Source organism: Chaetodon trifascialis, chromosome 16 (genome assembly GCF_039877785.1).
Source record: "Chaetodon trifascialis isolate fChaTrf1 chromosome 16, fChaTrf1.hap1, whole genome shotgun sequence".
Classification (NCBI taxonomy): domain Eukaryota; kingdom Metazoa; phylum Chordata; class Actinopteri; order Chaetodontiformes; family Chaetodontidae; genus Chaetodon; species Chaetodon trifascialis.
The window spans coordinates 18,827,464-18,853,436 of NC_092071.1; the positions used below are offsets into that span (position 1 = coordinate 18,827,464).

At 43.8% G+C, this 25,973-nt stretch overlaps 1 protein-coding gene across 3 annotated transcripts in view; it reads left to right on the forward strand.

Annotated features, from left to right (window-relative positions):
• The window catches only part of abr (ABR activator of RhoGEF and GTPase), a 114,173-nt gene that overhangs the window by 23,812 nt on the left and 64,388 nt on the right, over positions 1 to 25,973 (forward strand). For 2 of the 3 annotated variants that reach the window (XM_070982432.1, XM_070982433.1), the window contains exons 2-3: positions 17,976 to 18,157; positions 25,456 to 25,554. In XM_070982432.1, the coding sequence (XP_070838533.1) occupies positions 17,976 to 18,157; positions 25,456 to 25,554 (281 nt within the window). Of the gene's footprint in view, positions 1 to 17,975; positions 18,158 to 22,224; positions 22,463 to 25,455; positions 25,555 to 25,973 lie in introns of those variants that run through there. The other variant, XM_070982434.1, reaches the window with a different exon arrangement.

The following is a 25,973-nucleotide window of genomic DNA, read 5'->3' on the forward strand; positions in this document are numbered from 1 at the left end:
CGGTTCCCCTCTGCAGCTGTGATGAATGCAGCTGGCTAGCTGCTCCCAGCTGACTGTAATCCAGTACCAGTTCTGTTTTAAAGTGTTTAATGGTAGTAGTTTCTTGGCTGTCACATGGCCTGCTTCAGCAAACAGGGCCACAGCAAAGTGATTCTGGATAGCTTCCCAGCAGAGTGTCACAGGGGAGTTTAATACAACGAGGGATGTCTCATTTATCACATCCTACAAAATGTATTTTGACCAAACCACCCACCGTCTGTCTCTCTCTGTCTCACTCTGTTTGGGTAGCCAATGGCTCCACCCTCAGTGTCTGCAGAAACAAGTCCAGATCAATGAGATCTGCAGGTGTTTCCAAACATGTCATTTGTGGCTTGACCACAGAGACGAGTCCTTAAAGGTCAGCTCAGACCTCTGGTTCACTGTGAAGATGCCATGTTTTATTGCAGGTACCAGGTCAGAATTGTATTCAGTTTATTGTACTTCAGGATATTAGTGTCATTGAGCAAAAACTATTGAAATATAGTGAGAACATAGGAGTCACTGATGCAGTGACGTGGACAAGAACTCTGATGGAAAACATTACACCTTGATAAGCAGTTATTGAGATCGAGTTATGAGATTGTAAATGCTTGATTATACCACTATTAATCAATTTATTGCTTTTAGCACTACTGCTGCTGCTGCATTATAGTCTCTATAAAACAGCCCCTACATCTGTCCACTAAATGTGCAGACAGAGTAATGTTTTGCTTTTCAGGAATGACTCTGTGTGTTGTGTAATTTAATCTGTGCCGTATGTCAAGTCTTGAATCATTGTCCTCCCCCTGTGCGATCTCCATTATTCTGATCAATAGATGAAGCTGTTCCTTCCCTTCATTGCACTGTAGCTATAGAAACAGACATTCAGATCTCTCCTCTCACAGACATACTGAGCGGGAGAAAGAGTCTGAGTCAGCCTAAAGCGTGTTGTTATGTAATACCGTCATCACTACTGCCTCTACCATGCCATGCTTCTCTGCTTTGTGTTCAAGCATCTTCCTCCCATTGGGCCCGGTAAGGGGTTCATGCTTATGTAATCGGCTTTATGTTCACTTCTCCAAAACAGCCAGGAAACAGCTGTGTGATGCTGCGGAGGCAGAGCCAAATGCTCAGGGCTTTGAGTGTGTGACAGAGTGAGAGTAAACAATTTAGCTGATGCTCTTATCTAGCGAGACCTAAAATCCCACCTTTGTCATAACCCCATTAAAAGTGTGTTTACCGGCGTACCATGTATATTACTCATGGCAGGATCCACGTCACTGTTTGTAAAAACACTCCTGTTACATATTGCCTCTCTTTCCTGGCCATGCATGCAGAACTTCAGATGGGGTTCAAACTGAAATGAAAGATTTCGACATGTCTTTGATCTGCAGGTCTTCATTGTGCAAAGTGTCAAACACAGTTAAACGCATTTTTACTAACTGTGCAGCTGTAGTGAAGAGGCGGCGCCATTAAAACGTGGACATGGTCGCTTTGCCATTGTTCCAAGTGAGTGAGTCCAGCTGAGAGGAGTGAAGGAGAGCTTCAGCACCAAGTCGTAACATTAACTTAGCTGCTTGCTCACCCACGGCCCCGGTTGGGGTCACACTCCTCTGCCACGGCCGCCTGGGCTCATTCAATGACAGCCTTGTGAATAATAGATGAAGCTCTTGGCTCAGCTGAGTGTGTTGTTGTGGCATTTTCACACACAGCAAACACGCGAGAGCATCTTGTATTACTGGAGCTGAAGGATTTGGGGAGAATATCAAAAATCAGATTTTCCCTGACCAATATTGTGAGCTTATCCAGCTGTGTCTTAAAGTCAGATTCTGTGTTGAAAGTCTTATTGTGTTTCAAAAAAAAAAAAAAAAAATTGCTAATAGAATATCAAGGTGATTCCATGTATACAAAAACTGTGCTTTGGCAAAATATCTTTTTTTTGAAGAAAAACAACTTAACTAGCTGATATGCTAGCTGTCTGCCAACTAAAACACTCTGTCCACTCTGTCTTTTCAAGTATCGTGTGATGCAGGGTTTCCAGTTTTGACCAAACATAGTACATATTCCGCCAGTGAAGGGGTTATTTTTTGTTCATGCACTAGCTACAGCTGCTAAAATTTAATGCCAGCAGTTTTTTACCCATTAGGTGGTGTACATGGTTGATAATGGAGCTTTTTTTGTTTGACATTTTTAAACTGTGCCGTCAGTATTTTGCATGGAAATGGAGGAATTATGGAAACGTGGTTAAGTTAGCGCAGCTGCTCTTTTTGCTTATTCCAGGATTTGCTGGTTTAAGCTCAGATATTACGTAGCTATAATACCTCAAGCAGCAGCATTCGCTAGATTCTCCATTCAATGGCAAATATTTTACGTGGGTGACGCTCTGAAAATCCTTTGTTGTGCTTGATGTTAGAGGGTGTGTCATGTGTCTGAGTGTGTTTGTGTTCTGTGAGTCTGTGGGGATCTTCACCGTGTCCTGAGGGGGTAGAGCTGTGTGTGTGCATGTCTGGTATGTTACTATGGACAGCAGTCATCCTGTAGGGCGATGGTAACCACCAACCCCTTCTTCTTTTGCCACCCATGCCCCTTTACCCTCGGCCAATCGGCACAGAGTAACACCACCGTTCTGGCCAATGGTGCGGCTGGCGTGTTTACATGCTCCCGGAAGGCAGGGGCCATGATTAAGCATTCAGAGTAGTCGAGCGAAAGAGAGAAGAGGAGGGATAAAGGGGGGAGAAAGGAGGGAGATGAGGCCATTATGAGTTGAAAGGGCTGATGGATGCTCGAGCAGCGACCAGTCACACAGACAGACTCAGGTGAACAAACACACATAGGTCATACATCACCTCCGTTTTTTTTAAATTGACTCATAACACTTTCCTAAATCATGGATATAAATCTGACTCCACACAGGGTCAGGTGTATGTTAACAGTCTGTATTAGAAGCTGTCAAACCAAGAAACCATTAACGTACAGGTAGTTTTTTTGTGTGTGTGTGTGTGTGTGTGTGTGTGTTTGTGTGTATATATATGTACAGTATATGTATGTGTTCACATGCGTGTTTGTGTGTGCATTAAAGATTTATGGTCCCAGTAAGTGTTGTCCTTCCCGTCTCAGTGGATCATCTATCTGCTGGGGTCTGGTTGTCTTTTTGACTTTATAGTAAAAGGGGAAAAAGAGCCAGGGAGGTAGAAGGGATAATACATCTTTTGAGAAGAGGTGTTTCATGGGAGATGGTGGGACTTTATCAGGGTGAGTAATGTAGTGTATGATGGGAATATAGGGTGTATTTTCAGGGGAGACGTGAAACTGAATTTAGTTTTAAGAGACTGTAACATTACAGTATAAGGGATTGGTTGAAAACTCAGTGACGGTGAGAGGTAGCAGAGAGATGTTTTTTCTTCCTCTGTGAATGGAAGGGATACATTTGTGAAGTTTATTTATTAATAGGATGCTGGCACCATTATAAACTGTGATTGCCACGGTGAGGCCACTCTTATAAATCACTGACCACTGTTTATTCACCACTTAACTCTGACCTTTCCTACATGGACCGAACTCTGAATCAAGGGAGCGATATCCTCAAGGTCTCTCCAGGTGTGTGTGTGTGTGTGTGTGTGTGTGTGTGTGTGTGTGTGTGTGTGTGTGTGTGTGTGTGTGTGTGTGTGTGTGTGTGTGTGTGTGTGTGTGTGTGTGTGTGTGTGTGTGTGCGTTGAGACATTGAGCTGCATCCCCTCTTACTCTCTTATCTCTCCTGTCACTCTTTCCATTGTCTTGTTCAACAGAAGTCTCTTAAGATGAGCTGAAAATAGAACAAACGCCGAGGACACTGCCTGTAAAGTCTGTGCATTCATTTTCATTCATGCATGTCTGTGCATATGTGGGGAAAACAGAATATCTGGTGACACGTGGGACGCTTTGTCGTTTTTACTGCTCAGCAGATGTGCAGCAAGAACAGCTGGCTAATTGTTGGGGAGTATGAGAGGAGAACTGTAAAGCATCACAGCACGATTGTGGGAAATCTGCAGAGAGTCCTGTTCCCAGTTAGATTAACAGTATTTTCCTGAGAAGTCACATGTACTTTACATTTGCTCTGCAGGTTTCTCATTTTCCCTTATGCAGATGTTTCTCGCAGTACCTGCACTCTTGCCATCAAAGCTCAAGGGACAGAGTAGTCAGAATTTTGCATTGAGAAAAATTGCGCCATTATTCTAATTTTGTATTCAAACTGGTTTTATTTGACAAACTGGCTCTAACACAGCTGAAGTGCTCCGACTAAACCAGCGGGCTCTGGTTTTAAAGATAGCAGCTCTTTGGCCCCAGAGGTTTTTCAAGCTTGAAAGTAAAATGAAGCACATAAATATCTGGCTTGGTCTGGTGCAATCATGTGCAATAGTTTTCACATTTATGGAGAAGGTTGATATGCACATGCCGATGGGGACAACTGGTAGCAGTGATCACAATGACATAATTCAACAGGTTGTTGACTAATTCTCAAAATAAGTTGCCTCACAGCTCTTTGACAGTTTGGCTCCTATGTTCTCTAAATGCCAGCAAATCTCCAACTTCAGATTATCCCCATAGACTGCTCAAATGCCCATGTAATTAGATAGATCCAGCAGAAACTTTTCTGTACTCTCGCTTGGAGTGTACACCCACACACTGCCAGTTAGTTTTTATCTTCATGTCTCTTTTTGGCCTAATTAGCTTCCAGATGGATATCTTCTCTGTCACCAACTTTCTCATCGATTGTTGTGCTCTCTTTGATTCCCATCGGAGAGGATCGCTCCTTTTTGATATCAAAGAGTCGCTCTTTCCTGTCTTTCATTAATGTTAACTGCAGTGGTGTTGTCGTGTGATGTGAAACATGAACCTGACTGAGCAGCATGCCACTGCTCAGGGCGTCCTCTTCTATCTGACACACCTAGAGTATATCAAACCCGCTCTCTCTAATCTGCATCATATTCATCTAATTGGGCTGGGGAGTGCAATGAATCGACACTACAATCACTGCCAGAGTTGCCCTGAGGGCTATTGACAGCCGCTTGCATTTTAATAGCTTCACTAGTTGTACCTCTTTTTGTTTCGCTGCACAGTTTGACACACTTTCCATTAGCAAATTTCCACAAATGAATGCAGAGGGTACTGCTGCACACTGAGGTGTTGATGCCCACACGGTGCAGCTGCTGGGAAGTATGCTGCTGTGGTGAATGTGGGTGCGTTGGCAGTGAATAGCTCTACAGTACACGTGGAGGATTGATTTCCATGTACCTGCTTACAAACACAGGGATGGCGCTGCAAGGTGGGGCGTGGGAGATAAAATTTGGTGGATTAGTAGATCTTTGTGTGTGCGTGCATAGGTGTGTCTGCACTTGAATGTGACCTATTGTTTGTGTGTGTGCAGACAGACACGGCTCCAGGCCTTGTGTATGACAGTGGCTGTCCTAATCTATGGAAGCAGTGGGTTGTAACCAACCGGTCCGAGCCTTGGGGATTTAGCCAGCTAATTACAATGTATAGTGGCTGGCTGCCATGGTAACACTGGTTGGTTGGGTTTGGGGGCCGAAGGGATGGGGGGTAACAACAATTCATGCATGTGGCTCTGCAGCAGAGGGGGTCCTTATCTCTTGCTGCCTCCAGGCATATGGCACGTGAAGATATGCAGCTGTAGTAGAATTGTCATTCATTTGAGGTATAAAGGGACGTTATTGCCTTTTATCGGACTCCTCTTCGGCAGGGAAGTGCGCTGGATGTGTGCTCACAGGTTGTGGAGTGGATAATGGGCGCACATCTTTATTAGCATCACCTCAGTACATTTGTAGTGCAATGCAACAGGAAAAGTCTCATCTGTCTGTGTTAGATGCTTTGTGCTGTTAAGATTTTCATTTTGGATTGACGACTGTCCTGTCATCTTCCATTAAAGCACAAGGCTTAGGAGGCATCTTTCTTTCTTTCTTTCTTTCTTTCTTTCTTTCTTTCTCTCTCCAGTAACTAATGTGTGGGAGTCCTGCAGCTTATTGACCTTTTAAAGTGTTCTCAGCCTGTTTCCTGAGCATAGTGGTTTGCTCTATCTGAAGAGCCAACCCATTATCATCTTGATCAGGCTGGATGAGGGGAAAGGGGGAACAAAGACCCCGGCTGACTCACAGACTTTGAGACCACAGCTGCTCACAGCTCTTGACACTGACTTAGTCAGCATTGCTTAGCATTTCTTTAGCATCAAGGTGGCAGAAAGTAGTAGGAGGATTTATTGAAACAGAAGTTGCACACACTGACATTTAACTGAACCAGTGTTTTCAGGTAGTCGTACAATCTGTGGATTATCTCTACGCAATAGAATAAAGTGCATGTATTTCATTATTTCACCAATGAAGGAAAGCTTTCTAATATTAGGTTAAAATGTCCTTTATCTTGTGAAATTAGATTACACCTTGAATTATTCCCAGAGGTGATCTGATTTCTTCAGATAGAATTGGAGAGTTCGCTTACAAGTCAATCACCCTTGATGTCCTGGCTTTTATCAGCACGGGTTGAAGGTGGCCATGACACAGTCACAGCTCTCCATGCTGCAGCATCCACGCATAGACCCAGTCACCTGTATTTATGACTGATCTTACCTGATGTCTCCTGCATGCATGTAAAGCTGTTCCTGTACAAAACTGTGTTGTAGCAGACAACAAATGTGTGAACAAAATCCTTCACCAAAACCTAAACCACCTGTGAGGGACTGCTGCTGAGCTTCCTTGTCAAACAAAATTCCAATTTAATCCTTAAATCAGCAGTCTGATTGGAATCTGTGATTGTCTTGTCTCTGTAAACGTCTGCTATCTGTCTCTGTGTGCACGTGGCCACGTGTTCACTCACATGCCTGCAAATGTTGTTTGAGGGTTCTGTACGTGTAAAGAAAAAGGAGGGTGCGTCTGCATATTAATCACGACCTAAGCTGCATTGATCACGGTTGAGACGGCTCCTGGGTGAAGCAGCGTGCGGTAAAGAATGCAATCTGTCCCTCCACACCTGTCTCTCTGGCCAGCGGCGGGTTATCGTCAGCCGACAGGTTCACCTTTTTTCCGTCTGGATGCTTGTCTGAGCAGAAATTGTGTGAAGAGAAAGACCTCTGAGCACCTGATGATTCTTGAACCTGCTTCATGAAAAAAGAAAATGTATTAAAAGCTAATGAAGCAGTAATATTCTGAGGTTTCTTCTCTGTCCTTGGAGCTTACAAGTAGCTTAAACGGCAGTTGCACCAGCTGGCTAATTTTGAGTAATTTGTAGAAAATGTAACCTCTGTGTTTTTCCTTTTTATGTTTTAAAACTGCATCTCACCAACGTTCCCTCTTCATTTTCGAGCTTTTTATGTGAGCCGTCTGCATATGGTGGAATTAAATTGGTTTCCAGCTATGACGTATAGCTGCTGGTTCTGTCCTCAGAGTCTCATGTCATGTTGCTGCCGTTGAAATACTTAAAGTTGATGAGTGGAGCAACGGGCCCGCGCTGTAAAGGTAGACCTTCATAAAGGCTTTTAATTTCCCCTGTGTCGCCTCCTGATTGATGACTGTACGGCAGGGAGGTGTAAAAGCCTACGTGTACACTGTCAACACACATACAATGACCACACATCTGTCAAGCCACTGATGTACTGTCGTGGTGTCATGGCTCCACGGGGCTGAGCATGAGGTTAGAGGAGGCGGCACTCTGTCTTTTTGTTTTTCTTTTACTCGCTGTCTTTTATCTGGTCTTCAGAGAATTGGATCTGCTATGGTTGAGCTCACTTACATCTTCTGAGAGCGGCACTGAAGACACAGAGGAATATCCTGTCAGCCACCCAGAACACGCACACACACACACACACACACACACACACACACACACACACACACACACACACACACACACACACACACACACACACTCCTATACAGTAAAGACGATTGAATAATCAACACGCCCAGCCATGTTGAGACTCTCTCACATATGTGGCTCTCTCTTAATTACCTCCCCAAAGAAGCTGGAGCACAGCGGCCCCTGGCTCATGAACACACGTTTCAACTGTAAAAACGAGTGTGCGCATTTGTGTGTGTGCGCTCAGCCACTGCAGCCATGCCCCCTATACAGAGGCAGTTTGCGGGGCTGCTTCATGGTGCCCACACAGTGCTAGCTGGCTTCAGGGCATGATGTAATCCCTCTCCTCCTTGGAAAAAAATTGCTGAGCAAGGCAGCGCAACTCCCTGATTGAATTCTCACGCTGCAGCAGCAACTTTTGCTTCCCCTGACTTAATAGATTTGCAGCCTTGCACAGCCAGTCCAAGCTCCTATAGATAGACAAGGGAGAGAACTAAGAGGACGGCTATACACTAGATCAGTTGTTTAAGTCCAATTGGCAGATTGAATGATAATAAAAAAACACGTCAGCCATTAGAATGGTGGATGGAATTTGGGAAAGAATTGCATTGACAAGGAACAGATGTTTACATATGTGCTTATCTGTCAATAGGTCACAAACACACACACACAATCTGCTCCTGTTGCATTGTCCACACCACACAGCATACAGTACTTGAATATTGCTGTCACTGCCACTACATGATGCATTAGAGTTCATTCAGAGGGAGGCAGTGAGAAAGGAGTTATCTCAGCATGCAGGTACAGTAGCTGTGTGCACGGCTGAATTTGCATACCAGCACGTCCTTGGGGTCGTTGATGTTTCCATGTAGCAGAATGTTTGGCTGCTCATGTAAATTTCTTTGCTATTTTTTCTCTTTTGTCTACCATTCACGTGTACATGCTTGTGTGTCCCTGCTGCTGTGTTTGTGTGATGGATGCCTCTGTCAGTCCCAGGTAGCCCAGTGGACATGTTGGCTGTGTGATGTATGCCTTGGCAGGTTTCTGTAGTCGTATTCACTCATCATATCACTCCCCATACCACTTACCTCCCTCCAGACACACACACACACACACATGACCCACTTTAAGAAGACACCTTTATGTCTGAGCGTAAAGTTGAACTGTAGCAGCTATTCACGACAACTCTGGCCTCGCTTCAACTGACTGCTCAGTGTAGTTAAACAGCTGGCACGCTGGCCATGGCGGCTCTTAGCAGGGGTCTGCCCGCCTGGCAGCGGAGCTGGCACTCAGTGTGGGAGTGAGGAGGCGGTGCAGCACAGGAGAGGTCGAATTTTTCAAAGCTATGCTTCAATCCAACCTTACTTTTTCTTATGTTCTTGCTGTGCAGCTACCGTCCTGGTGAGGGACCAACAGGAGCGTGATTGGAAATGATTACATGTTTTATGTTCTAAGCAGCATGTCAGCGTCCCACCCTTATCACTCATCACCCTCTCTGCTTGCCCTCAGAATTAACTGCATGACAGGCAGAAAACATACAACCCTGCTTTTAGATCTTTTGTAGGAGTTAATCCAATCTGTATTTTAGTGCAGATATTTTCCTCTGTTGGTTGATGGGCAGCGGGAACAGGCATGCAGGCTGTGCTCACATGACTAACAAAAAGGAAAGCTGAAATATGAGCCAAGATGCCTTCATAGATCTGCTACGATCACGACAATGGATTTCTTCAATTGTGCGAGGTTAATAGTCAGTGTGCTTAGCTTAAAGAAAACAATCCATATTATCCCTGCAAAGGTTTATTGTTTAGTGTGTGTGGGTGGGGGGTAAGGGGGAGTTTCAAACACCCCTGCTGGAGCCCCCAGTTAGTTTATGACTCAGGCTGCTCGGGTTTAAAAGTTTCGCTTGTCTTCTGGTATAAATAGTGCCACTCTTCTAGGAACATCAGCTAAACCGACATGCTTATTGGCAAGCAGGAAGCGTTTGCATCATCATGCCCAGTTGTCATGGCAGCCTTTGTCCTTGCCATGGAAAAGAGGGCTGGTTATTGAGAGTGACAGGTGGATTTAGAGCTGTCCGTCAGGAGAGGTTAACAGTGAGAGTGATGTGAGCTGACATTGGGTGGAGGTCATTGGGTGGGTGGTGGGGTAGAAGGGATCGGGACTGCAAGCGTCACTGGTTGGTTATGCAACAATATTTGGGCTTTCTTCCACAGCAGACATAGAGGACTATGGCTCCTGCCACACATACCACAGCAGTGGTGCACAGCAGCTTCCACACTCTGCATCACCAGGATCCATCGCTGCTCTGCTGCAAGCTGTCAGAGGTGGAAGTCACCTCAGAGGACACTTGTGTATTGATGAAACACTCTCCATTATGGGGTCTTAAGTCAAATGATGCGGTCTAAACACAAGTTTGCCCCTCATCTTTTCACCTTTGACTACTTTCAAAAGAGAGATTTTACATTCTTTATGTCTTTAACTACAAATAATGTAAACTTCCAACCATTATCCAAAGGGTAGCATGAGTTTTCAGGAAGGGTCCTCACTTTAAGCTGCTATATGAAAATCTTATTGCAGATCCTTTATATCTAGATCTATCTGCTGCTATATGTTTTGTCAGTGTCACCCATAGCTGTGTCTATACCCATAGCTAAGTCTATTTCTATCTATTTCATATTATGCTCTTTTTCATCACGTCACAAATCACACTAGTCTTGACAGCAGTATTTTTTGTCATTTGGACAAAGCTTCGCGTTCTTCCACATGGCACAGATGCAGGCAGGAAATTTGCCTGAAGGCAACACAAAGCGTGGAGGAGAAAGAATGAGACACAGGACGAGGTAATTCTGACCAGCAGGACTCGTGCCCAAAGGAGGAGCTACTTCTGACAAATTGCACAACAATTCTAAATAAAAGCAGAAAAAGTACCTTTTATTTGTTGAGTGTAGAAAGAGGCATTCCATATGGTCATTTTGAGGTATATAAACTTGTTTATTCTATGAATTTACAGAACATTTCTATGTTGTTATATGTATCATTATCTGGATATGAAACTAAACTGGGATATGGGATTTTGCTCATATTACTCAGCCTTAATGTCACCTTATTGTTGCGCAGGGAGAACTCTTTGTTGGTGGAGTCGGCTGCTGGAAAGTGTCGCATTCACATGCTATGTTGTCCAAAAGTCAAACCTGAAGGACAGACAATAACCAAACTGAAAGAGTAATGTAAATTTGCTTTATTTGCATTCCCATCAAAGGGATTATTATTCAGCAGCTGACACTCAAATGTCATATTTCTGAGGCTCCTTGAATGCATCAGGGAAGAATGCTTTTAATGCCTCATATGGACATAAATAACATCAGAGACTGAGGACCGCTGTAGACTGTATTTAATGTCCAGGCGTTTATAGTATTGCTCTGTAGTGTGAGGACAATACTGGCAGCATTTTGGCATTCTTAAAAATTTGTTTCATAAATTTTCTTCCACCACATGTGGAACTAGTTGCTCTGAAACTGCTGAGCTAGTTTTCTCCTCACAAAGCAGATTTGAACACTTGCCGTTTACACTCTGTCGCATTGACTCATGCAGTCGCTGAAGTGAACAATTGCACAGTTGCAGAGCTGAGTGCTTCGTGTGTGTTTGTGTGTGTGTTTACCCCGTTTGAAAGGTTTTCCGGTGCAAGCCATTCCTTATTAACTGGAGCCTCATTGATCTAACCCCATCAACGCTCACCAGGGCCTATGAGTAATTGTGTAGAGCATGTATCTGTGGTGTGAGTGACACGGTGAGAGTGTCTGTGTTCCCTCATGGCTTGCACTAATTTCCCTAAGCAGTATGGAGTGCAAAGGACGTCCAGAGAGAGATAAACATCAAGTACATGATACATGAAACTGTGTTTGGTTTTCTAAGAAGCAGCAGGGAAAATCAAGCCCTGAAACACTAATGATGGTGCTGATGTAGTTTTACTTTCTGCATCTGTTTTTGTTGTTTTTTGTTATTATTTTTTCAAAAAATGTTCTTCATGATGTTTATTACTGGCCATATGGAGATGATGTAATGTCACAGGTGTCATAAAGTGACATTTCCTGTGTTATATAACATCAGCCCAAATGTCCCTCAGAATTGAAAAGCAATAATGGCGTAATTTTTTTTACCTTGAAGAGAGCTGAGTTCCAAAGGGAAGTCTTCATTTTGTCACTTGAGACAGCTGTGGTCACATGAAAAGCTAAAGTATCTCCACTAAAATAGCTTCAGACAGTGTTTGTTAGAAAGGCCGCGGCAGCAAATGGCAAACTGTTGGTACAGCTTTCTTTATGCAGTGGTAGCAGCACTTCCTCACATGCAATGCGGGACATCAACAGCTGGTTCGAACAGCCTCAACATTAAATCTCCGTTTTAATCATAGCTTTTTTTTTTTCTTTCTTTAAAGCTCTCTGCAGGCAGCTCTGCCTCGGTCAGCACACACAGGATATGAGCGGTGTACATTTGGTTTTTTATCCTCCTCATAGCTCTGTGGTCTCCACTCCGCAGCTAATGGTGCAGTAATGGCCATCAGCTCTAGCCCAGCATTTTAGTGGCACTGCAGGAACTTTTTATGCACACGTGTGGTTCAGCTATTTGTGAGTCTGTGAGACAATGCATATCTCTTTTTCAATAGACAGTGTTCCATTTACATTTACAGATCAGGCTCTAATTGTATGATGCACCTAGTTCCCCATTTCCCCTAAACTATGTATTTAAATAAACCTATGAATAGTTCATCATCAGCTCATCACAGCATGCTTGCTGGATTCATAGAAGCTTGCTGTGCTAGCTTGCAACAACGTGATTTCAATCATTTCCAAATGTGAAAAGTCCCTAATCCACATCTGGTCTGACAAGTGCTTGAATTCCTGACTGTCTGAACCAGAAATCCAGTTTTGGTTGGTTCCTCATGCTTCAGCACAGGGAATGCACCCAAAATCCATGCACAGGCATCAGACCCACACTATTGATTTTTATGGTTACATGACCCATAAAGCATAACAGGGGCAGTCTTTATTGGCCAGCTGGGAAGTGATGTGACATTGTACAGTGGACAGAGAAACACGGAGATGTATTCCAAAGCATTTTATAGCTACCATACCGCCATACTTCCTCTTTGGCTGTGGGTGTGTTTGAATACACCATTGTTGCCTTCATTTGAATGAGTGCTATCTGAAAGGTTCACAACAGTGGAAGTATTCACTGGTCAGCAGCTCCAAATTAGCTCTCTAACTTTCTCCTCACTCGTCTGGCAGTGCAGTTAAAGAAGCCTCTCAGTTTGTGTTTTGAGTTGAAGAAATGGGACCGGTGGGACTTAAGTTGTGACATAATGTTTGCCCGCCTGCCTTGGTGACACATTTGAGTCCCAGTGAAGGTGTTTAGGTCAGACAACAGTCAGAGACACGCCAACACGCTCATGGCTTTCTTCTTTGAGGCTGCTTGTGTCATCCGCTCTCTCCTCTCCAGCAATGGTAAGTCTTGCTCGCCCTGTGTTTGACTGTGCAGTTTCTCTGGTCTGTTGATGTGTGTGTGGGTCAAGTCTGACAGGTTCGCCTCAGTGTAGTGATGTGCCACACCGAGGCGGCATTGATTTCTCAATAGGATCTTCCTCCTCTGCAAGTCAATCCTTTTACGTGACGTTATCGCCTGTTAAATCGCATGTCATGTTGACCTTGTCCCTGTTTTAAGCCTGTGTAATGTGTGTGTGTGTTTGGGGACTGTTCTATTGAACAGTAATAACAGGTTAGGGCTGATGAATCCTCTCCACAGAAAAACCTCCCTCTCTATAGACGGACAGTGCAGCATTGATTTTTCTGCTTGTTACACATTGGGATTGTCAGGGTGCATTAGCAGACTGAGGCAGCCTACATTTCAGACTGTCAGAGCGTGTGCAGATAAACATGTGCACGTGTGGACTCCTGTGTCACTGGCGCATGTGAGCACTGGGACTGTGGCAGGGTTTTAAAAGAAACGCCAAAACAGCGAAACAAGCAAGTGATTGATGATGCCGTGAAATCGGAGATGCTGCTTCATATTGTTTTAATGTGCATTTGTATTTTGTCTGGGAAAACGTGTCTTATTGAACCAATTTATCAAAGAAATCTGAAGCAAAGCAAGAGTCATTTTCAGTGAGCTTTGTAGCCCAGCGACTATGATATTCAGCATATTTATAGATTATTGGGAGCAGTGTGTAAAAAGGAGTGTAGAACAAAAGCGCCGTGACAGACATACATAGATAACAAGAGCCCTTTCAGATGAGAAGATGCTCTGTATACCAGTGGTATAGAGACTTGGGGGTGCACAGAGTAAATCTCAAGGGCCCCAGAATGATTGGCAGCATAGGAAACCACAAAAAGCATTTTTCTGCAAAGTAAAATAATTTATTTTTTCAGACCTTTTTCTCGTCTTTATCTTTTGCTGGATGGTTTTACCGCGTCAGGTCTGGAAACATTATTCAGATAAAGCAGCCTTCGAGGGATGAATCAATTCAGTGCAGCTGCATGAGACATTCAGAACATACTTTGAGCCACGCTGCAGTCAAATTCAACAGAAACAACAAACAGTTTCTCACACCTGCCTTATCTTCTGGTGGTAAAGCTGCCTCTGCACACTCTGATGGCTGTATAATTAATCTCTGTCTTTAGTTTCTGCCATAAATGATGACACATGACGGCATTTCACGTCCAGAGCCAGCTATTCTTAAGATGACCTATTACATACTCGTTTGTAATGGGGCCTCTGTGCTCTACAGAGCAGACAGTGTGGGTTGAAACAGGGCAGCAAAATGTGGAAACTCCTCTCACAAAAGGATGTCTTGAAAGTAAATTATTTTGGTAATATTGTTGACCTTTTGTGTTCTTGACAGACATGAAAATCATATATGAAAGGCTGTAGAAGACTTTTTTTACAGTCAGAACCAAGTTGAGCATAGTTGCCCAGTTCACCTCATTCTTAAACATGTTTATGTAAAACTGAGCAGAGCAATGCCAGTTAGTCTCTCCACTGTTTGGTCACCAGCTCAGGTTTGGTCAAAATTCACAGAGTTACATGTGAAAATATTCTGGTTCACTGTTTTTCAAATCCACATTCTTTTGGCAACCTTCCTCACCTTCCGGTCTTTAAACAATAAGCTAGTTGACACGGTTATTTAATTTCTTCCTTCTCTCTTATACCGCTCTTCCTCTGTATTATCTGACAGCTTATATAGTGTGGGCCAATCAAATCTACAGCGGCTGTTTATCTACTGGAAGCACATTTGTCACTGGACGAAAGTTTCTATCATAAATCAGTGTTGTTGAAACTTGGTACTGAGCCAAATTTTAAAGTTCATTCATTGGCATACCTACATTACACGGGCTAGAGGCCAACTTCCTGGTCTGAGAATTGAAGTGATGTGTAAGTGCACTGCTGCCCTTTACGGTGTTCACAGTAATTCCCCTCATAAAACTGCCTGTTGTTAAGTTACACATATATGAACACATGAACCAGTGGATGAAGGTACTGAGCTTCTGCACAGTAGCAGTGGTGCATTTTATTGTCACCACAAGTGTATGTATGTGGTGTTCCCTGCCAACTTTGTTCCACCCCCTTAAGGCTGTAATGTCAGCGTTACTGAACACACAACCTTTACTCCTGCCTCTTTGATCGCCTCTGTTCTGTGACTGTTTTGGTTCTTGGTCTGATCTCAGCAGCAGCATCCAGGCCAAAGAGACATCTTCACAGTCTGCCTTTTCTTTTGTATTTGCTGCCTTCTCTCTCTGTACCTCTGTCTGTCTGGCATTAATATAGCTAATCAGACATAATGAGTAGAAATAATGAGCACTCACACACCAAATTGCACACAGAGATTCACCAAACACAAAATGACTCTAATGACTCACTTAACAGTTTAACACGCAATGAAAACAAAGCTGACAGTAAATCATTGTATGCATGAGAGCTCAGGTGACTGTAAGTAAGCTGGAAGCACACAGCTTGTGCATGTGTGCGCACACTGGAGGCTGAGCGTGAGCCAGAGAGCCGAGTGCAAGTTCAGCCCATTTGCTCTGCTTTGTCCCACTCTGTTCTCCATGATGGACTGGCTCTCTGCTCAGCACTGTATTTCTGAAGGATTTCTGCTGTCTACTGATGTTTCTGCAAATAGAAATGAAACACCAGCCTCGAGCTGGGAGGAGGAAAGGATTTGGGGTGCATCGTTGAGCGCTACATGTAAAACAACACATAAATATGTTAGCAAAAACCAACAAGTTTTCAGTTTTTCGACCATGCTCACATTCCACCCACGCAACTGGAGCAGATTGGGACAAACTAGCCAGGAGGCCAGAAGGTGTACAGAAGAGTCACAGAGGAAACAGATGGAAGAGAGAGATGGAGGAGAGAGCAAAAAAAAAACAAATGCATGCAACCACACACTTGCATATTGGAAGAGCTGTTCTTTTCTGTGGCTCAGTCACAGCACAGTTGGCATTGGACAGATGACCGTATCTCAGTGTTTTAACCCCATCCTCACCTTTATGTCCCGTGCTCGGCTCGTGTCATCTTGCAGCGCTTCAGCACACTGTCGCGCTTTTTTCTAAATGCTTCATTGAGTCAGCTCAGTCCCGAATGCACCATTTGTCAGCTATTTGCCCAACAGCTACAAATATACCATATGGTAGCTGTGACTCCCACAGTCCACACACATACTCGCATGCAAGTAACAGATGGAGGGAATTTTTTTTTGATTGGCAGGTGGGCGGTCCAGTGACTGTGGGTTATGGTGCGTGGCAGAAGGTGACAGACGGCGGTGTGTCGAGGCACCCATCAACATTAGCTTGATGGTGTGTGTCTTCCCAGTGGGGATTGACCCCTGCTTTTATTTTCCAATTAGTTCTCACTTGTGGCTCGTTAGAGTTGTCTGGTATTCTTATGCACAAACGCACACACACTTGAGCGCATGACCGTCGTTGCAGTGGTGTTGAATTAACATGCATTTGTACCTTAACATTGTTTTTGAGCTCAGCACAGGTTATATATGCAGGCAGATCCGATCACCCACACACCTCCCACATAATTTGCTTTTCAAACATTTGGTTCTGCTTTTACACCAGCTCACTGCTACATGGCTCTTTGGAATAGTTACGCAATCTTTGGTAAATGCACTTCTCCTATTCCAAGTTTACAAAATAAACATACTTAACGATATCAGATGGACTAACAGGATTTCTTTGCCATCAGTGTTCAAAACATCCTAGAAAGCTAATGTAAATCTAGAGTATGTGTAGCTACAGCCTGGTAATCAGAGAACACCTCATTGCTGCAGGTGTTAATATGTGTGTGTTAATACTGTGTGTGTATATATATATATATATATATATATATACACACACACAGAGACACACACACACACACACACACACACACACACACACACACACACACACATACATACATATACACCTCTCCTCTCCAATAAAAGGTGTCAAGCTATCATTTTTTATGTCTGACTCAGGCTTTTATATCACCCCATGCCCTTTTGTTATTCCACTGTTTTCTCCTCCAGTGTTCTTTTGAAGGCACGAGTCGATTTGGAGTCAGTCGTTCCCTTCCGCTGGAGCTGTCATTGTTACTCAGGCCAGAACGCCAGCAGTGTCACTGGACATGAATATCGACCTCAATGCCTAATATAGAAAACTTCAAGACTGTGATAACCACGCTTACAAAATGAAGCTTAAAGAAAGTCACATGTGGAGTGTGCTGCTTTGTGGCATCTTCAGCACAGGCAGCTGGTTTAAAGCTGTTGTTGGCAGTCCACAGGTAGCCAGTCTGTTATTCTGTGTAGTCCCATCTTTATTCTTCTTTTACCTTTTAAAAATCTACATGCCATCTGCATGTAGGCATTTCAGCTTTGTTTCATCCATTTTCTTTATTCGCGCAAAAGGAGAATTCAGCGTGTGAAAGTCGCATTGAGGAATACTACATTGCTCTCAGTGAGTTGTGGTTGTGAGTCACTGGAGCCCAGCGATGGCCTTGTTCTCTGTGGTGAAATGCTAATCCGCATCAATCTCTCTCCTTTTCCCTTCATCTTCCTCTCTGTCCCTGTCCTCCAGACTTTAACTACAACACAGATGGCTACGAGGGGGACGGAGCGGAGGACGGCAAGTCACAGGACGGCTCAGAGACGCTGCCCTATATAGATGAATCGCCCACCATGTCGCCCCAGCTGTGTGCGCCCCAGGGTCCCGACGGCGAAACTGTCTCCCCCACACCACCAGAGGGTCTGCTGCCAGGGGTAAGAGCATGCACACACACAAACACGGACACACACACAGCGGCAGGTCCAGATCAGTAGCAGTCCTACATGCTTGAACCTTCACACACAACTCTATATTACCAGACACCAGAATAATGACAGATGGGAGCGAGAGCAGTGCGACGTAAATCACAAGCTGGATGTTTCAGGTTGTGATTACACGCTACATGACTGATTGGCTCAGGTACAAATCCTCCAGGCAAGTTTCTGAAGTAGAATATAGAAGAATCCTAAAAGGCCCGAGAATGGTTATGTAGGTCTTAGCTGATCCACTATAACTAATGGATTATGAACAGTATCTTATTCCAAAGGATACTTAAAGTTATTAGACTGAATTCCTACACCACAGAGCATTTGGGTTGCTTCAGGACTTATAAGGTGTCAGCCTCAGTGATGATTTGGTCACTAAATCTACGTGTTTCTTCATTCATCAGTGTTATATTATTGTTGACTGACAATGCAGCAGCATTCGTATTCGCCATGTGAGAGTTTTCTGTTCTTATGTGAAAACATTTTTATCCATTACTCACATGCCCATATGGACATTGAAAGAGTGATTGGTCGATGTCATCATTCTTCCTGTCTGTACCAGCCCTGATGAGATCCAGTGTAAGTGAGTGGGGATAAAATCTACAGCCCTCATTCTGTGTCACAGTGCTTTCTAAAGTTCAGCCAATATGGACGTCAGCAGTGTGAGCCTGTCAGATCAAGTGTGTATGTTTCAGAGTTTTAGTACTATATTCTGTCTTTGTGTTTCCCTGGATGGTGCATTTACTTGCTGAGCTGCAGTGTAGCTATAGTAACACAGAGGGGATTTTTGTACTTAAAACTCATTTTAAACACGGTTTTGAAATGAGGTCATTTTCAAAAGGCAGTGAAATTTTCTTTAAAAGTCAAATTGTTCACATTATGAAGCCCCTGGCATCCTGTGATGAGTATACAGTTAAAACTGATCAGTCAGTGTTTCTCCTTGTTAGCAGCAGGAGCTTCATGTGAGATGATTTCACACCAAGTTCGATCTGTGATCAGCATCTTTTAGTCTTTTCTGGGCCTCTGATTGTTTCTCCTTGACGTAAGATGCCAGTTTAGGACCCAGTGTAATTGCTAGCGATTAGCCACAATAGCTGGACCCCTGCAGCACACTGCAGGTGACGCATCCACAGCAGCAGGAACTGGCCACTGACGCCGCCATCACTGATCAGCCAGTCCGAGCTTGAATAAAGAATACATTCCAGCACCATGTTTATCCATAAAGTTGTTTAAACCTTTCTAAAAGTGGTCATTGTAGTAATCATCTGTTTTTCTTTGGATTATCAGTTTATTACTGCACATCAGAATGCGTAACTTAGAGTTTAGATACTGTTTGTCACACTCTTTTCTTCATTTAATTGGTCACTGTTGCTATCACAGCCCATGTAAAGAAGAGGAGCAGTATCTCCTCTGTTTACTGCACATCAACTGCTGCTGCTGCTGCTGCTGCAGGAAACACAAAAACACTTAATGTTTTCTGTGGATTTTTCCCAGTAAAGTCCTTCTGGACACCAGGCATTTAGAACAGCTGATGAAATGGAAATACACTGGGTCATCATCATTCTTTTCATTTCTTATTAGACAAGAGAGCAGCAATATAGTGCTCTCACAAAAATGCTGACTGTTTTCTAAATGTTTTTATCTGCATATTTCATTGCCTGCGGTCCTGTTATTTACTCACTCACTCCTTTATATCAGTAGGTCAAAGGTTGGCAGTGCTCTTTCCATGACTGCTAACTGTGTGTGTGTGTGTGTGTGTGTGTGTGTGTGTGTGTGTGTGTGTGTGTGTGTGTGCGTGTGCGTGTGTGTGTGTGAGTGTGTGTGAATGAATGAATGTTGCTTGTGTGTCCCGTGTGACTGCTGGTGTGTCTGGGTGCTTTGGCACCCTAGGGAGGCTCAGCGGGAGTCATGTTGACCCTGACCTGAACTGGCCCACACACACACATACACAGCTTTGACTTGTAGCATGAAATAGCCTGAATGGAAACCACAGCAGGCGTGATTGTTTGACTCAGACTTTAATGTGAATCACATACAGCACAGCTTCAGAGGGTTCTACCTTGTTTCTTCATTATACATCAATCAGAAATAAAGAATTTGCTCCTGTTCGCTCTGTTCGCCCTTTAGCTGTCTCCCTTTGGCTCTCTTTTCCAAGCTGTGGTATTATCAAGGCATTGTAAACACACTGTGGCCTTTATAATAGTGGTGATATTTGAATTATTGAGCTTATTGTTCTGCTGTATTCACTGTGAGTCCCTCTGTGCAGGGGTCAGCTCATGTAAATGAAAATGTGTCTCCATCTAGTGGCAAGTTTGGTTAAGAACAGTCGAGACGGGACGTTTTCACGTTGAAACCATTTAATATAACGTAATATAATTATCAGCTCCATCATTTTTTGTGAGAAGGTGATCTCATGAATTAACCTTAATGCAATAATAATTAATAATTAATCAGTAATGATTCTCATTTACACCAACAGAGCTATTTAAAACACTTTGGTCTTTGGATCTTCGAGACACCATTATATCGTGCATAATGGCAGCCAAACATAGCACTAGATAATCTAGATTTGTGCTTCCACTCCATCACCCACTCTTTTATTTCTCCTCACCTACGCTCAGAAAGCAAATTGAGTCAGAGCAGTTCATGGTTTGCCACCTGGTTTGATGCTGGGAGAGACTGTGCAGAGTTCATGTGAGACACTGCTGCCTGATGCACTCTAAAGGTCTAAAGTTTGCACCGCCCTTTCATCCGCTGACACAAGAGCGCCGACGCTGACACCTCCATGCCAAAATACATACATTCAGCACGAGGAACACATTTGTCGATGTGCATGCATCTGAGTTCAGTTTGGACTTGGAGATGTTTTTGTTTGTGTTTTGGGATGGCTCACCAATTGCTCTGCCTGAGGTTTGAGCTCCTTTAAAGGGTTCTTCCTTATTCAAATGCAGGGTGTAAGTACAGCGGGTGTTATATGATCCTTTCTTTGGCCATATTAATGGCTCACAGTAGTGGTGACCTAGAAATACAAGCCACACACATGAACTTACTCTTATTTATTTTCCCAACTCTCTTCCAAGTCCTTGGTTTGTAAAATCACTCTGACCTGTATAATACAGACTAGGCGGTTAGCAGCCCAAAGAGTCAGCCGAGATATTTCAAGATTCGTCTGCAGACATGGTCCGCGAAGACGAAGCGTTGGACGCTGTGAAGAACGATTCCGAAATCTTCAGACACAGAAATGGGGGGGGGAGGATCTAGAGGGTGGTTGACAGTGCAGCAGTGGGTCTCACTTCCTGTAAAGTGGCATCCAAAGGTTAAGAGCAGGGTGAGAGGTTGTGGTGTGCTTTCATTCACAAATACACGCAAACTCACATGAATCATCCCGTCATTCACGTGTCTCTGCTTCATTTTCTTTCTAGTTTTAATCCAGAGTTATTGATTTTCCTAACAGCTTGTCTTTGTGCTCACTTTCTTTTAAACACTATTTCATACTTTAACCCCGTGTTCTGCCCGTGCTAAACTGCTGCGACCCAGTGAACTACGCGACCTGTAATTAGAATCAGCAGCACTGGCGGCGCATTAGCCAGTCTCGGCTCCACATCCACACATCCAAGGCTCTCAGCAGATCAATAAAGAGACAATGGCCAGAGAGAAGAGAGAAATGCACTCTGTTAACACCCAGTAATGCGAGAAAGAGAGAGACTGTGTGTTTGAGGAAGTGGCTTTTGCCTGAAGATACAGACAGAAACAAAGAGAATGAAGCTGAAGACTCTTCCAGAGAAGACAGAAACGGCCTGTGTAGCCATCAAGGAAGTGGCTGGATAGCGTTTGTTGTGAGGGGAGGGGCGGATGTAGAGGGAGGGCAGACCTCATCGACCGAGGTGGAACAGTGCCGCGTGCACACACGCTCACACACATAGCGTACACACATACGCGCTCACACCAGGAAGCTCAGCAGAGGAAGGGGGTGGGGTTGTGTAGGCGGGGTCCTCTTTCTCTCTCGGTGTCCAGACGACTTGCTCTGAAGGGAAAACACTGATGTGTCCAGGCAGGCCCTGAAGAAGGGGATCTCGGGAAGAAAGAGGAGAGGAGGAGACGAAGGAAGGGAAGAAAAAGAAAGAAAGAATCATGGAGGAGGAAGAGGAGGAGGTGCTGTGCTACTTGGACAGGGTGCTGGAGGAGGAGGAGGAGGTGTTTGAATATGGAGATGGGGAGCTGGATCCCATCACTCCCACACTTAGGCAGTTCAAGGTGAGACAGCGGCTGGGCAGCTGGTTCCGGGGAGTACACACACACACACACACACACACACACACACACACACACACACACACACACACACACACACACACACACACACACACACACGGACATACTCATGCAACTCTAACACACTGACCAGGCTCGAGAGCTTAGCTATGTATAGCAAAGTGGAAAGTCTTATTGGTGTCTTGGCATGATGTGGCGTCACTATGTGCTGCTACGTGTGCCTATGAGCCATCTGTGCTGCAAGTGTGTGTGTGTGTGTGTGAGTTTGTTTGTGTGTTCGCACTCACACTTGTGTCAGCCACTGGGCTCTCAGAGTGGCCTAATGAGCCAGCTACTCTGGAGCACATGCCTCCTTACTATGCTGCTTTTTAAAGACGGCTGCTTTCTTTTTCTAATGGCAACTTCTTGAGAAGTGTGTGTGTGTGTGTGTGTGTGTGTGTGTGTGTGTGTGTGTGTGTGTGTGTGTGTGTGTGTGTGTGTGTGTGTGTGTGTGTGTGTGTGTGTGTGTGTGTGTGTGTGTGTGTGTGTGTGTGTGTGTGTGTGTAGATGAATTGACAAAAAGCAGGGCTGTCTGCGCTGTTCCGATCACTCTTGAGATCAGCTCCTTTAACGCACAGCCCAAGGGCACAATAGGAAAAGATGCAGTTTGGTTTTTTTTTGTATGAAAAACATATCTGAGAAGTGCATGCACGGGAGCAGGTTGCCATGGAAAAATCCTTTCACTGCTCATGTATTTCTCATCTTGCCCTCTCGCCACACAGTAGCTCTTTGTACAGCAGAGGGAAAATATTCCTACTGTCGGGAGAAGTAGTTTTTCCCCCTTCCTTTCCTGACTTTTTCTTTCTCCCTGCTGTGACATGTTTGTCACTGAGGGAGTAAGCTTTACACGTCAGCAACACACACACACACACACACACGCACACACACGCACACACGTTTACTTTGATAATAGAATCCATCTCTCTGCACTGCTCATGGAGCTGGCATCACATCTCAGACCTTGAAGTAGCTTTGAGATGTAATAAAAAATAAAGCACACTGTCTGGACATGTGGACATGCATATGGTTTGCGGTGCTTAAAATAAATGGTGAGCTTGAATATCAAAGACGCATCAGAGTCTGACTCATTTCTCGCGCTGCTTTGGTTATGAGTTGTATTCATAAGCAACATGGTCTTTCTTTCAGTTTCTTTTGAGGAATGCCAGCATTATAACAGACTGAAGCTCCGTCTCACAAGCTCAAACCCTGCTGCTGAAATCCCTCTTTAACTTACTGAGGTGATAACATGAGCGCAGCTCACCGAAAACTTTTCACACTTCAGTTCAAGGAGACATGGTGGAATGAATCAATCCTTGTTCAGCACCAAGTGTGTTACAAGTTACATGCATGTATGTTGCAAAGGTGCCTAATTTCCCTGTAAAAGTGCTGCATGTTGTGTGTTTTGCAGGTAAATAATAATAGTTTCTGCTGCAAACTAATTCTTAATAATCCTGCAAGTTCATATCTGTCCAGTCTCGGCAGCTGTGTGAGGAGCTGCATGGTGGTTGTGATTGGGTTAAAAGAATGAGGTCATGGCTTCTTCCACGTCTTATCAGGCAGAGCTAGTGTGCTGATATCATTGTAAGGATCTTGTAGTGTTAATAATTAATCTTCCACTCTGCTGTCATGGCTGTCCTTTGGCTTCCCTTATATTACGCACGTCTCACTTTAATGTCACTTTGACTAGAGTCCTCCACTTTATTGCCTTTTGTTTGTGTGCTTGTTATCAGCTGGTGGGGCAAAGAGTCAGTGACAGAACAGGTGTGCATGTGTTTTCTTTGGAAAGTTCTTAAGCTAAGAGGCTTGTCTCAGTAGCTTTCACACATTTTAATTGTTTTGTTCAACACATTATGCTTTATACATAAAGTGACCTGACCTGTTTGGATTATATTAACACCACTGTGGATTTTTGACATTTATAGTACATTTACACACAGTGGGACTTGTCGCTGCAGGTGTTAATACATCATTGTTGTGTTTGTGTATGTATGTATGTATGTATGTATGTATGTATGTATGTATGTATGTATGTATGTCTGTCTGTGTTTGTGTGTGTGTGTGTGTGTGTGTGTGTGTGTGTGTGTGTGTGTGTGTGTGTGTATATATATATATATATATATATATATATATATATATATATATATATATATATATATATATATATATATATATATATATATATATATATATATATATCTTCACACCATCTTCACACCATCTCATAGTGTGTAATATATTTTATCAAAGGCTTCCTTGGATATTCCTGTACATATAAAACAAATCAGTGTGCATGCTGAATTGAATACCACACAGCTTGTATGGAGGATATCTTATTAATGAAGACAGATTTCATTTCAGTATTTGTTCCTTCAGTCACTTCAGCGTCCACTTCCAACACAAAATATACTGTACACTACAATACACTAACAACATGGTTCACTTTCAGGTAAGTCAGGTGGACGTCCTCATCCCTCCATCTGTCATAGTGCTTTGTAGTTTCTAGCTCACTGCTTGTATAGGTATTTTTCACCTTTTCTCCTTTTAAGTATTAGTAGAGTTACTAGTGTTTTCCTCAGTTCAGGGATAAAAGCGCACCTTGTTTTGCTCTCGCTACGTGTTTGTCATACATGACTAGGGCGGTGACTTCCCTGATATTGAAGTCAAAACACAACGTAGAGTGGAATAAGCCTTTCCACAGAGGAAGCAGGCCATTTAGATGTTTTTAGATGAGTGAAGATTCCCAGCAAACAGCTGCACTCTCAATGTGTGTGTTTTAATCTCATGTTTACTGCAGTGGCGGCATGCAGGAAATGAGCTTGAGTCACTATATTGTAATGTGACACTGGTTAAAAATGAAAGGTTTACCAAAGATCCTTGGTGTGTGTGTGAAATGTATGTGTTTAATATTACAGTCAGGTCTGTTTCATCCTGCACAGGGGGACATTGAGAAAGGACTGGAGATGAAGAAACTAGTGCTGTCTGGTTTCTTGGCCAGTGAGGAGATCTACATTAACCAGCTGGAGGCCCTGCTACTGGTAAGACACACACACACGCACACGCACACGCACACGCACACGCACACGCACACACACACATACATGTGTTCGCTGCAAAAAACACTGCTTTGCACTTGACATTCTGTGTTAAATACAGCAACTGGAAGATAATCTCACATTCTTCTAAATGTTCTGACACTGACAGATATTCACTTTATTCTGGGGAAAGCACCTCAGGTGGCTGCATGCATGCTGCAGTGCTGCACGTGTTGGTGCAGGCCAATGTGAACTGTCATTAGTGGTTAATGGTCATACTGAAAGCAGGACCACATTTCAGCAGCTTCCTGAAACACTAACTGATCATGCTTCCCCATACTAAGCTCACTATGTCATGTCCTGCTGCTCACTACCACAACTTTGAGTGACATCCAGTCAGTCTGACATCAAGGGCAGCATTA